Source organism: Guillardia theta (assembly GCF_000315625.1).
Source record: "Guillardia theta CCMP2712 unplaced genomic scaffold GUITHscaffold_41, whole genome shotgun sequence".
Classification (NCBI taxonomy): Eukaryota; class Cryptophyceae; order Pyrenomonadales; family Geminigeraceae; genus Guillardia; species Guillardia theta.
In genome coordinates this window covers 234,997-246,788 of record NW_005434633.1, presented here as the reverse complement: position 1 = coordinate 246,788, position 11,792 = coordinate 234,997, and the positions used below count along the sequence as shown (strand labels likewise).

Genomic DNA, 11,792 nt, shown 5'->3' with positions numbered 1-11,792 from the left:
AGGAATTCTCCAACACGGCGCCATCATCAACCTCTCAGCTGTCCATCCCAACCCCAGCAGCCTGCCCAACTTGTGCCTTCCTGGCGTGCGAGCTACCAGCATCTCCATGCCCCTCAACCCGCAGGCCATGACCAGCGGCGTCGCTGTCTTCCCTGGAGGCGTCGGCAAGTCGATTCTCGCTCGTAACGTTCAGAGGTCCAACGTGATGGCTCTGGGGCTCAAGGTGAATCAACTCCAGCTGGAGTTTTGCTGCGTGCCTGACAAGATGTTGCAGCAAAATCCCTCGCTGTCCGTGGCTCCCACCGCGTTCCTCCCTCCACCAGCCGCCCCAGCTGCAGGCAGAGTCGTCTGCAACCCGAGCCTGTGGAACGGAACGTGTAACGGAGCTTGGGGCCAGACGAATCCCTGGAACCTCCCTTGGGCCACTCTGAGTGCAATCCCGCAAACTTGAAGCAGCTGGGCGCAACCTGCCATCTTTTATTCTTGTCTCACTTGTTCACTTGTCTTATTTCGCAACTCTTGTATTGATTTCAGCGTCGGGACCACCGCAGCCCTGCCGTTGGGATGCCAGTGAAGCTGGCAGACCAGTGGCCGCATCCTGTGCCAATGATTCTACACCTCGGATTGATGATTGATTCTTTCATTACATTCGCCTCTAACTAAACATGATGGCCTCGTGTACCCGCTCCAAGAAACTCGCCATGGCGACGATGTTGAACGTGGAGATATGCGGCCCAGTCAAGAGTGTCTCCGGCTCTTCCTCCTCCTCAGCGGCCGAGCAAGATGATCTTGCCCTCACTGTTGGTTATCAAGCTTGAGATGCTATCGAGAGGGATCGTTTCCACTCTGCCTTCCATGCTGTGCAAGAGGCTCGAATTCGTCAGAGCAAAGGAAGAGGCGGTTCCGACGATGCAGTCGAGCAGCAGGAGCCTCCGCTCCTCACTGAACCTCTCGAGCTCTGCGGGGAAGGAGCTCGAGCGCCTGTCCCCGCAGATGTGAGGGGGGAGCTGAGAATCAGCAGTCGATAGTCTGGCAGCCTCAGCCCGCTCTCTTGTTGTCAAGCCTTGCCGTCTTCTCTCCGCCTCCCCTCCCATCCTCTTCAATTCGTTCCCTTGTGCCTGCAGTTGTGTTTCTTCAGCCGACTTCTTCTGCTTTCGTGCGACCTTTGGCTCCTCTGAGGATGAGGCTCGGCCAGCTACGGCAAAGCTCGTAGCCTGCGTGCTCGTGCGAGCGTCCACGATGAAGTTTGAGCTTGCAGACGCCCTGCCTCCTCCGATCTTACCCCAGATTTGTTCTCATCGCTAGCCTCTTCATCGAAATGTGTCGTGCTGGAAATGCTGCATCTATTCAGCTCAACCGCAAGTGGTGGAATGAGGATCATCCTCAGATTTTCTTCGCTCTGCTCCATCTGCCTCTTGCCTCTCAACGTCCTTGGTCAGTGAAGCTAGAGCGTATGTCCTGGTATAGCTGTAACCAGATCCTTGGGCAAGAATGGTGGGAGGTAGAGTTGGTGTGTATTGTTAGGAAAGGACGGCTCGTGCATATCAAAGGGATCGAGCTCTTTATCAACATCTCCCTACTCGCTTACATCTTCTTCCCCCCTCCATCTGATGCACTAGAACACAGGCATGCAATCAGGCATTCAACCTCAGATGAGACTGTCGTTCTTCCTCAAGCCTTTCTCCCTGACAAAGGTAACACACGGCCTTCCACCAATCGACACCTTGGCTCCCCATCTTCACCAATCACAAGCACCGGCAGTACTTTCGAGATCTTTCCCTCGCTCTGAAGATATGTGATCATACACGCCACCGCCTGAGCAAGGGGCGAAGACCCTCCGACATAGTACCCGCGAGGCAAGATCTTCTGATGGGCCAGGTTATGAAGCGGTTTCGAGATCTCGTGCCTCAAGACTGTGAGCTCCTTCATCACTGACTGCTCATCCGTAAGAAAATCGTACTGGCCCAGCTCCTTACAAACTCGTTTCGAGTGCATGCTCAACATCTTCCCCTGTTTGCTTGTTTGAAGCAGGTGCTTGTTTACAATCCGGCGGACGCCAGCGCTCAAGGATAGTTCGCTGGTGATTCTGCGGATGCCAATCTCGATCAACGCCCTGTTGTTCAGCACTGCAACTCGCTGAGCATCGACATAAAGCACTCTTTCCGAGAGATCAGCCAAGTTTCTCGTGTAATGTTTCTCACATTTCTTCATTGCCTTCACCAGCCTTTTGGCTTCATCCCTCTTGTCTTTCACCAGTCTCTGTATTTCCTCACTCCTTCTTTGATCAAGCTTCTCCTTCTCTTCCGCCAGTCTCTGTATTTCTTCCATTTCTCTTTGGTACAGACCGATCAAGACCGAGGTGTCCTCAGCCTTTACACATCTTCGTGCTTGTTCTTCGAAGAAGGTCTGGCGACGGAGGAGGTCAGGAGGAAGACGACCGGGCGAAGACGTGGCAGCAGTGGCGGCGGCAGCCAAAGTAAGAAGCACATGGCAGCGCATGCTGGGGACCATTCGCTTCATTACTGAGGAGTTTCTTGTTTTCGAATAACCGCCCGGTAACCGACAAAAACTCAAGTCGAGTCCGAGTTGTCCGACTGCCAAGTGCTCCGGCCACGAGAGTGACGGAATACAAGTTTGTTAGACTTGTACTAGTCCAAAGTCACGCAGATATCACATCGACCTTAGTTGTAACAAGACAGTTTTTGCTCAAGACCGAGTTTAATGCACACAAAACCAGAATTGAGGAGCACATGAGAGATAGACTGTATGCTAGGATCACGGTGAAACCCGGGCTAAGCATCCAGACATGAGAGGACCTTAGCAAGACGGCTAGGAAAGCCCCCTCTTCGTCCACATGCTACATGCCGCCTTGAAACACGTAAGTCGTCTTGGTTTACAGGAGAGTTTTTGTGAACTCGGCGGCGCTGGCACGGCTGGCATACGTTCCATCCTCCCCCCGAGTTTCTGAAATAGTACGTTACATCGGACGTCAGAAAGTCACGCAAACAAGAATGTCAGCAGATCCAAGTCAAGATACGATGATACAACGTCCAGTTCACAGTCATGCTGAGTGGGCAATAACCATTCAAGGATTGTCCATTCTGAAGAAGATTTTCATGCAGGGCTATTAGATGTGCAGTAAAGAGATAAGGGAGATGCATAGCGAGCGGGTGCAATGAAGAGAGATAAAGTATAGGATAAGAGAGTCTGAAGAGAGGGAAGATAAGAGAGATAGAGAGGGAGAGAGAGTGTGCCCGCCGGCATTTGAAGACCAAAAGATAAATTTTTGAACCGTACAGAACTTGTGACCAGAGATTGCTGCCGCGAGATTGGAACATCCGTTTCAAGGCATTTGAAGATTGTTGTGCAGTAGTACCTTGTTCGCCGATCCAGAAGTAGCTCCAGTTATGCATGCCACAGCCTAGCTCTATGACATGAAAACTTCCGCCAGATCTCCTGGTAGTTCCATTTGATCCTACTCAAAGATCAAGAAAAATAAGAATCGAATCAGCTTCAAGTGCGTTTCCACACGGTTAAGCAGATATTCGACCGACCAATCTGGCTGGGAAAGGCTTGTTTTTCCTATTCGAAGATCAATCAAACAAATTGAGGCTGAAATGAGAGGCCTAAACAACTTGCGGCTAGAGAGAGAGCCTGATTGAAGAGAGGAGTCATCCGAATGTGTAGGGCTTGATAGAATTGCATGAATTTTCGACAGTAACGAAACGATACCAAGAAAGAAAAAACTCCAGTAAACAATTCAACTAACCAAACATAAGATCAACATGATTGAGCATGTAATCAAGGCCCATAACCGACGGAATACAAGTTTGTTAGACTTGTACTAGTCCAAAGTCACGCAGATATCACATCGACCTTAGTTGTAACAAGACAGTTTTTGCTCAAGACCGAGTTTAATGCACACAAAACCAGAATTGAGGAGCACATGAGAGATAGACTGTATGCTAGGATGTGAAACCCAAGCATCCAGACATGAGAGGACCTTAGCAAGACGGCTAGGAAAGCCCCCTCTTCGTCCACATGCTACATGCCGCCTTGAAACACGTAAGTCGTCTTGGTTTACAGGAGAGTTTTTGTGAACTCGGCGCTATCTGACTGGCACGGCTGGCATACGTTCCATCAGAGAGAGAGTGTGAACTTGTCCATGCTTTCTTTGGATCATGACTTGCTCTCATCCTGTAACATGTCATTGACCCTCTCTTGTTACCGACCCACACACGACCTGCCGAGTTCTTCCCTCTGCTTCCACTGACTGCCCCTCACAGATCTGCAACTTCAATGTCGTGGTGGTTGTTTGGTTTCATCTTGCTTGTGCGTGCACCTGATTGTCTCAGTGGTATCATTCTCAACTTTTTGATTGGACGTTCTCATGAGTACTTACCACCCTGAGTCACCATTTGGCGTGCAAATGCAGTTGGTTCTGTCCTCCGAGTCTTGTCGTGATGACAACTCACAGTCTTTGTTTACGCCGCTGCCACGGACGACCGATGACTGAAGGATCGCAAACATGCAGCTCGCTTGATAGGGACGATGCACGTGATATAATACACGGGTGTGGTACGAAAACTCATTCGCTCCTTACTCAACTTATCCCTCGTCCTCCCGGACTCCGAACTCTGTCCCGGGTCCGCATCCGATCAGTTTCCTGTTTCCCTTGCGGTATCATCTTGTTGGTTTTCGTCCACTGTCTCGTGTGAGCACGGCCTCGACTCTTGTTGATGCTCCCTGTTCGTGATGTCTCAGTCACGCTCCTGCCTCATCGTAGATAACCCAAGAGGCTGCTGTCAGCCTGGGAAGTACCGCAATGTCCCGGTGACATTGGCTGTACGGCTTGCCCTGCGAACAACACATGTCTCATCGGAAGCTTCTCCATACTCAATTGCAGCTGCTTCTCGGGATACGTCGGAGCTGTGGGGAAGGACTGCGTGGCCCGCAGGCCCGGGACTTACCGGTCGGAGAGGGAGACCTGTTCGGATTGTCCTGACTACGCCGGGTACAGGATGAACGCTGGCGGCTACTGCGAGCCCTGCCCCGAGGCACCTACGAGCCGGCGGGGGGGCGTCTGGAATGCCCCATCAACACCATGTCCGCCTTGGCGAGCGTGAGGCTGACGGACTGCAGGTGCAAGGCGGGATACACGGGGATGGACAGACGGCGAGCCAATCCGGCAAGTTCAAGCCCAACATCAGCTCGGCCGCCTGTGTGGGGTGCTCGGGGGGCATGAGATCCCCGATCGCGTCGATCTCTCAGGATGCCTGTGTTTGTAAGGCGGGGTTCGAGCCGGGAGTTGTTGCCTACACATGCAGGGCCTGCCCTCCCGGGTCTTTTAAGGGCGTGGATTCGAACGTGGCATGCGATGACTGCTCACAAAACACAACCTCCTTCCTCTTCGGTTCGACATCGGTTTCCTCCTGCATGTGCGTGGATGGGATGGTCGGCATGCCCGGCGGCCCCTGCGCTTACTGCAACGAATCCACCTCCAAGATCACCTAGCTCACCTGCCAGCCCTGTGGCCTGGGGCAGTAGTCGCCGCAGGGGAGCAACATCCGCAGCGACTGCCGGTGCGACTTGGGCTATCATCCCGATGGGGACGTGTGCTCGGCATGCCCCCAGGGCAAGTACAAGGATGTGAGAGGCACTTCCGCATGTGTCCCATGCCTGGGGCTCAAGACTACGTTGATCTGGGCCGCATCGGCTCGGATCAGTGCGTCTGCGACATCGGCAGCTTCCTGTCAAGCAGCGACTGCAAGAAGTGCACGGCTGGCAGTTCAGGTTTGTTTTTCCGGAGTACCCATACTCGTAGGACTCGGGGCCCATCCTCCCTACCCCGCTGTAGTAGCCGGGGTTGCAGACACAGCCCTGTATCGAACCCGCACCCTCGAGGCTGAAGCTGTTGTCCGGACAGCTGCGCTTCGTGTCGTTCCGGCAGTAGAAGTCCTTGGGACAGGTCTCACACACCTTGGAGAAGAAGCTCTTGGCGTAATACCCGGCGAAGCACTCGCAGAAGGAATCGGTCATGGAGGTGGCCGGGGAAGTTTGAATGCGGTGGCCGGGGATGTTGAATGCGGTGGGCAGACGTTCACGGTGCCGTTGTAGCAGTAGGAGCCCGGCACGCAATCCACGCAGATGGTGAACTCGCAGTACGTCCCTGCCGAAGTTGCAGGTGCCTTCGAAGCTGCCGATGGTGTTTCATACAGGTTGAGAGCGTAACCATCGGGGCACAGGCAGGAGTAGCTCCCGTCCGTGTCGATGCAGGTGGTCAGAAGGCCGCAAGAGGCCGGGTCGTTGCACTCGTTGATGTTCTCACAGAGCCCCTACTTGGCGCTCTCCCGATAGCCCGCCTTGCACTGGCAATAGAAGCTCCCGATGGTGTCGAAACAGTCCGTGTGGTTCTGGCAGACATAGCTCGCATTCAGGCAACCGTTGGTATTCACGCAGGCCTCCCCGCTCTTCTCATAGCCCGCCACACAGGGGCAGTTGAAGGACCCAAACATGTTCTCACAGGTCGACACCCCGTAGTCGCAGAAGGCCGTTAATCTTTGGCATTCGTTGACGTCAACACAAAGGGACCCCTCGAACTCCCAGCCGGGCTTGCATGTGCAGTAGTAAGCCCCCACCGTGTTGTGGCAGTCGGCGTAGAGCACGCAGGGGGGTGCCATAGAGGTGCATTCGTCCACGTCCTCGCAGTATGAAACCGCACCCCAGGTGTATCCTGCATTGCACAGGCACTCGGATAGGTCGGCCCTCTTGGTATCAGTGGTGTTGCTGAGAGGCGGGCAGGGCGTGCAGGCGGAACTGGCCAGCAGGGGCTTGTAGGAGCCGAGGTTGCATGGCAGGCACTGAGACGTGAGGCTGTAGTTGTAGTTCCCCGGCTCGCACTTGCAGTCCGAGATCTCCTTGCTTTCGGTCACGGCTCTGGAGGAGGACGGGCAAGGGATGCACCGGGACTGCAAGATTGCACCCAGCTGACCGTTGAAAGTGTCTTCGGGGCAGCCCTGGCAGGCATCCATCCCGACGGAGCCCTTGAACTTGCCCTCGGGGCAGATGGAGCAGTAGGAGCCCGAACTCCCTCCCTCGTAGCCCTTGAGACAGGAGCAAGAGTCCCGGGACTGCGAGCCGCTGGAGCTGTTTGAGTAGAGAGGGCAAGGCTTACAGGACTCAAGCCCAATGCTGGCCAGTGTTTCCTGGTAGTACTCGGCGGGGCAGGGCTGGCACACATTGTTCGCAGCTTAATATCACTTGACTTATTTGACCTTTTTGAGTATTACACTTTTCCATCGTGACTTTTTTGACGTATTACACTTTTCCTTCGTGACTCAACTATGAACAACTGCCTTGTTATCTCTCAGGCTCACCTTCCCTTATCATTCTCGTCTGCCTTCTTTGATTATTTGACCATTTCGGGCATAGGCCTGCGCAGCTGGCCGCGGCATTGCGAAGCAATGCTAACATAGACTACCCCCCACCTCTGTGACCAATCGTTCTGCACAGTGGAGGGTGACAAATGGTCAATTCAATGGTATATATATAACTATACCCTCACAAGTATTAAGGTCCCGTAGGAGCTCTTGTAGGTATTGACAGGGCAGGCCTCACAGTGCCCACCGTCGGGCCCGCTGTAACCGGGTCTGCATACGCAATCGGCTCATACTTCCCAACGGGGCAGGGGGCAGGCCACACAGGATGGTCCCGAGCTGCGGTAGTAGCCGGGGTTGCACGTGCAGTGTCGACTGAATTGCTGTTCTGCGTTGAGTTGGAATGGAGGGGGCAGGCAGCACAGGCCGTCTGTCCCAGGGCGGTGGAGTACTTTCCCTCAGCGCAAGACTGGCAGGGGCCGCCCGCAGGCCCGTAGAACCCAGGGATACACTTACAAGAGCTTGACGCAGTGGAGGTGGCGGGGCTCACGCTGTTGGGGAGGCAGGGGATACATGTACGGTAGAATCGCCGACGAGAGCCTTGTAGGGTTTAGGTGTCCGCGGGGCAAAATCGCACTCCATCCCGTTCGACCCGTAGTACCCCGGCTTGCACTTGCAGTCCGTCACCCTTGACGACAGCCTTACCGAGGTGATGTTAGGCGGGCAGCCCTTACACGGGCCCCTGCCGTCGTCGTTGTACTGGCCCTCCTGACAGGCATCGCAACCCCCGGGGTATCCACCCTCCAAGCCAGGGATGCAGATGCATTGGAGACATGGTCTCCCACGATGTCCTTGTAAGTGCCCGCATAGCAGAGCTGACACAGCCCAATGAATGCACGGAAGTAACCGGTCATGCACAGGCAGTTGGAGTCCGAGGCGTTGCCAATGTCCAGCGTCGTCTCACCGTCGAGGCACGAGGAGCAGTATCCCGACCCTTCGTAATCCTTGTACTTGCCTACGGAGCAGGCGGTGCAATACTCATTGTTGGGGGCGAAGAATCCAGCCTTGCACCTGCAACTCAGGGAGGAGAGGCTCCCCACCGGGGAGGTCATATTGACGGGGCAGGGAGTACAACCTCCCTGCATCGCAACCGTCGCAGGTGAAGGTGTCAGGGACTCTGTAGAGGCCGACGGGGCACACACACTGCGATATGCTATCCGAGGCTATGTTGTCATTCACCGTATCATCCGGGCAGCGAGTGCAGTTGCCGGCTCCGACCCAGTCCTTGTAGGTGTTCACGTCACAGGGTGCGCAGAAGGTGGCGTCCGGTGCGCTGTAATCCGTATTGCACTGGCACTGGCTGGAAGAGGTGCTCGCCATGCCAGACTGCGAGTGAGGAAAGGAGAGGACGCAGGAGTTCGGCCCGTACTCATTCTTGAACGTGTTCTTGGTGCAGGGGATGCATGGATTCCCACTGGGCCCGGCGTAACAGGGGATGCAGACACAATCCTTGATGGCAGGGCTCGCGATGGGTGAGTAGGTCTCCCTCGGGCATACCTCACAGGCTGAGGAGCCCGTCCTGTTCTTGTAGGTCGAGGTGGGGCATGCGAGGTAGGGCCCACTGTTGTTACCGCTGTACCCAATATCACACAGGCAGGAGGCAGCAAGGACGTTCTGTGTCGTCTTCTCCGTGGTTGTGTTCTCCGGGCAGGACAGGCATCGGTCACTCTCGGAGAAGGGGCAGTACGTGTCTGCGGGGCATACCGCGCAGGAGCTCGAGCCATAGGGGATGCCGCAGCCCGAGAAGCAGTGGCAGTCTGGGTATCGGACCAGGCGCTCGGTGGTGCCACTGTAAGGCCCGCACTCAATACAGGTCATCGACTGATTGTCGTAGATGAAGCCATTGTCACAGGTAACACAGCTGATGCCCAGCTTGCGGTGACCCTCTTCGCAAACGCAGTCGTACACCGAGATGGTCACTTCGATAGACGTTGAAAGGACGGGCAAGAGGAGCAAGAGGTGGCATTCACGGAATCACCGTAGCTGCCGGGTGCCCCCCGGGCTATTACAAGGATACAAGGACTCGCGGCATGTTACAGTGCAGCGCCTGCCCTTCTGACACCTACCAGCCCTTACCGTGTTGGGAACTCCTGTGTGCAGTGCTCGAGGGGGTATTACTCGGAGACCTACGACGCCACTGGTTCAACGGTCGGGCCTGGGGAATTACAGCTGTACGATATGTCCCAAGAACACGTACGCGGACGCCCTCTCCAGCCTCGGGTGCTCGAATTGTCCTATACACTCCGTGTCCGCCGAGGAGTCCAAGTGGCTCGAATCCTGCCTCTGCGACCCTGGCTATGAGAAGGCGTATCAGGACGGGGCGCTGTACTGCAGGCAGTGCCCGCTGGGATCATACAAGGACGATCTATCTCCCTTCTTTCGGCGGGAACGACGTGGCCAATTGTATACCATGCCCCGACCACTCCGTCTCTGTCAATGGATCTACCTCGATCAGGAACTGTAGCTGCGTTCCAGGATACCTGGTCCTCGATGGGCCCAGCGCGTTCACTTGCATCGCCTGCGTCGCTGGCAGGTATTCCACTCAGTACAATAGCACGCAGTGTACCGGGGTTCTTCTCCGACGTCGTCGCTCCGACTGACGGGTTGACCTAAAATTGACTGATATTTAGTAGCTTGACCTTTAAAAGTTTTAGAGTTTTAGTTTTGATTTTTACCTCTTTCTTTCTTGGAAGGTCTAGGATGGTTGTGATTCCTCATGTGTTTGCGGCATGAATACTGACTAAGGATAGCATACTGTTCCTGCACCAGCCGAGCATTGCTTGATACATGCCAATCTCATGTATGTCACCAATCTAGCTTCATCTTTAGGACATCCCAGCTTTGAAGCCGCATCTTGATTCAGTTTTCACCTTTCATCTGACAACTTGTTGTGCACTTGAAATCTTCATCATGTGGCGATAGATGCACTTGTCAGAGGTCCAAGCAATGGGATCAAGGCAGAGCATCAACAAGGGAATATAAAATCACCACGCAAAACTTGTCTATGTTGTGTTTGAAGAGAATACAGACGAGTTTATTACTGTGCCCATCTGGTTGGGCTAGTCACAAGCTCTGTACATTGAAGGCTTCATTTGTTGTGACGTGCGATCAAAGGCCAGACAGCGGCTGACACTTCTCCCCGACAGCGTCCATAGTGCATCCAGGTCGGCAGATCAGACGCATTGAGTGACGGTTTATTCTTTCAACAACGTGCCTCTACTCAGCTTTCACCCTCCCTCTACTTCTCCGCATGCCCCAGGCATCATAGTACAGTCCTGCCAGTCCTTCAGGAAAGGAAAGCCTGAGAGCCTTCAGCATCCCTGCCTCGGGCCCCGCTGAAGCTCAACACCCGTCACGACGACCATCACCTCGTGACTGAGCCCTCACAGCCGAGAGGTCATCGCATACCCCACCAACGACAGCAGCAGAGGCATGTAAAGCGACGAAAGGTTCCTGGGCGCTGCTGAAGTGCAGTTGACATTTTCACTACATCCTCCATTGGATTTTACGGAAGCGACAATCGAGTCAAGCTTGGTTGAATCGACGGTGCACAAGGATGAGATGGCAGACCTCGTAAAGCTGCAGCACTCCACAATTTTGGTTGACGTCGTTGCGCACTGGGAGTCTGAAGTGCAGCCTAAGGTCATTGATTGATACAATGTGCACAGGTCCGAGCACTTGGTGGCCTTGGCGGTCTATACAAACATCACCCCTAATGATACCATCCATCATGCATTGCAAATCTCACCAAGCCGTACAGAGAGCAAGTGTACGTGAGGGTCTTTGCACACATGTCATCGGTTGAAGGTGTGATGGCTACGCTCGAAACTTCTGAAGCCAATCGGGTGTCCGCATCACTTTGCGAGAGACAGCTGCCGTATTGGACGGTTTTCGTTCCGCAGCTTCCTGCAGCCACGAATGACTGACAAACGATCGCAAAGCGTATACGAATCAAAGTGAGAAAGAAAGGCTCACCTACGGTGACATCGCTCTTCTTGGCAATGTTGCAAGTGACGGCTGATGCTGCCGCGATCGCTGTCAGGAGGAGGAAAGCTCGCATGGTCATGCTTGGTCGTCGCCCCCCTTCCAGGTGCACTTTTTATCATTCCCTCTGCGGATTTATTTAATTGAGTGAAAAACTGCGTTAGTATGATCAATCTGTTAACTTCCGAGGGACCCCTGCTTTACCCCCCCCCTGGTGCCCTCTTATGATAGGTCCCTCCTACCCGTTAACTTCGCCGTCAAAAAAGTTATGGTGCGCCCCAACACAAGAGGGCCGTAAAATGCCAAACGCGCCTTGTGCCCCAGTGAGTTGGGCTTTTACTCAAAGTTAAGTTAAAATCAGTACGAGGACAA

At 54.2% G+C, this 11,792-nt stretch overlaps 3 protein-coding genes across 3 annotated transcripts; 1 reads left to right on the top strand and 2 right to left on the bottom strand.

Annotated features, from left to right (window-relative positions):
* Positions 1–1,648: 1,648 nt before the first annotated feature.
* On the bottom strand, positions 1,649–2,520 carry GUITHDRAFT_109756 (hypothetical protein; the record flags this gene model as incomplete). Its single annotated transcript, XM_005831224.1, has 2 exons — positions 1,649–1,685; positions 1,724–2,520. 2 exons carry the CDS (start codon positions 2,518–2,520, stop codon positions 1,649–1,651), a joined length of 834 nt encoding a protein of 277 aa, XP_005831281.1.
* A 3,146-nt stretch (positions 2,521–5,666) lies between these two features.
* On the top strand, positions 5,667–6,231 carry GUITHDRAFT_109755 (hypothetical protein; the record flags this gene model as incomplete). The annotated part of the gene is made up of 3 exons (XM_005831223.1): positions 5,667–5,793; positions 5,927–6,000; positions 6,124–6,231. 3 exons carry the CDS (start codon positions 5,667–5,669, stop codon positions 6,229–6,231), a joined length of 309 nt encoding a protein of 102 aa, XP_005831280.1.
* A 104-nt stretch (positions 6,232–6,335) lies between these two features.
* GUITHDRAFT_72381 (hypothetical protein) lies at positions 6,336–8,488 on the bottom strand (the record flags this gene model as incomplete). Its single annotated transcript, XM_005831222.1, has 3 exons — positions 6,336–6,934; positions 6,992–7,249; positions 8,275–8,488. 3 exons carry the CDS (start codon positions 8,486–8,488, stop codon positions 6,336–6,338), a joined length of 1,071 nt encoding a protein of 356 aa, XP_005831279.1.
* Between the last annotated feature and the right edge of the window lie 3,304 nt (positions 8,489–11,792).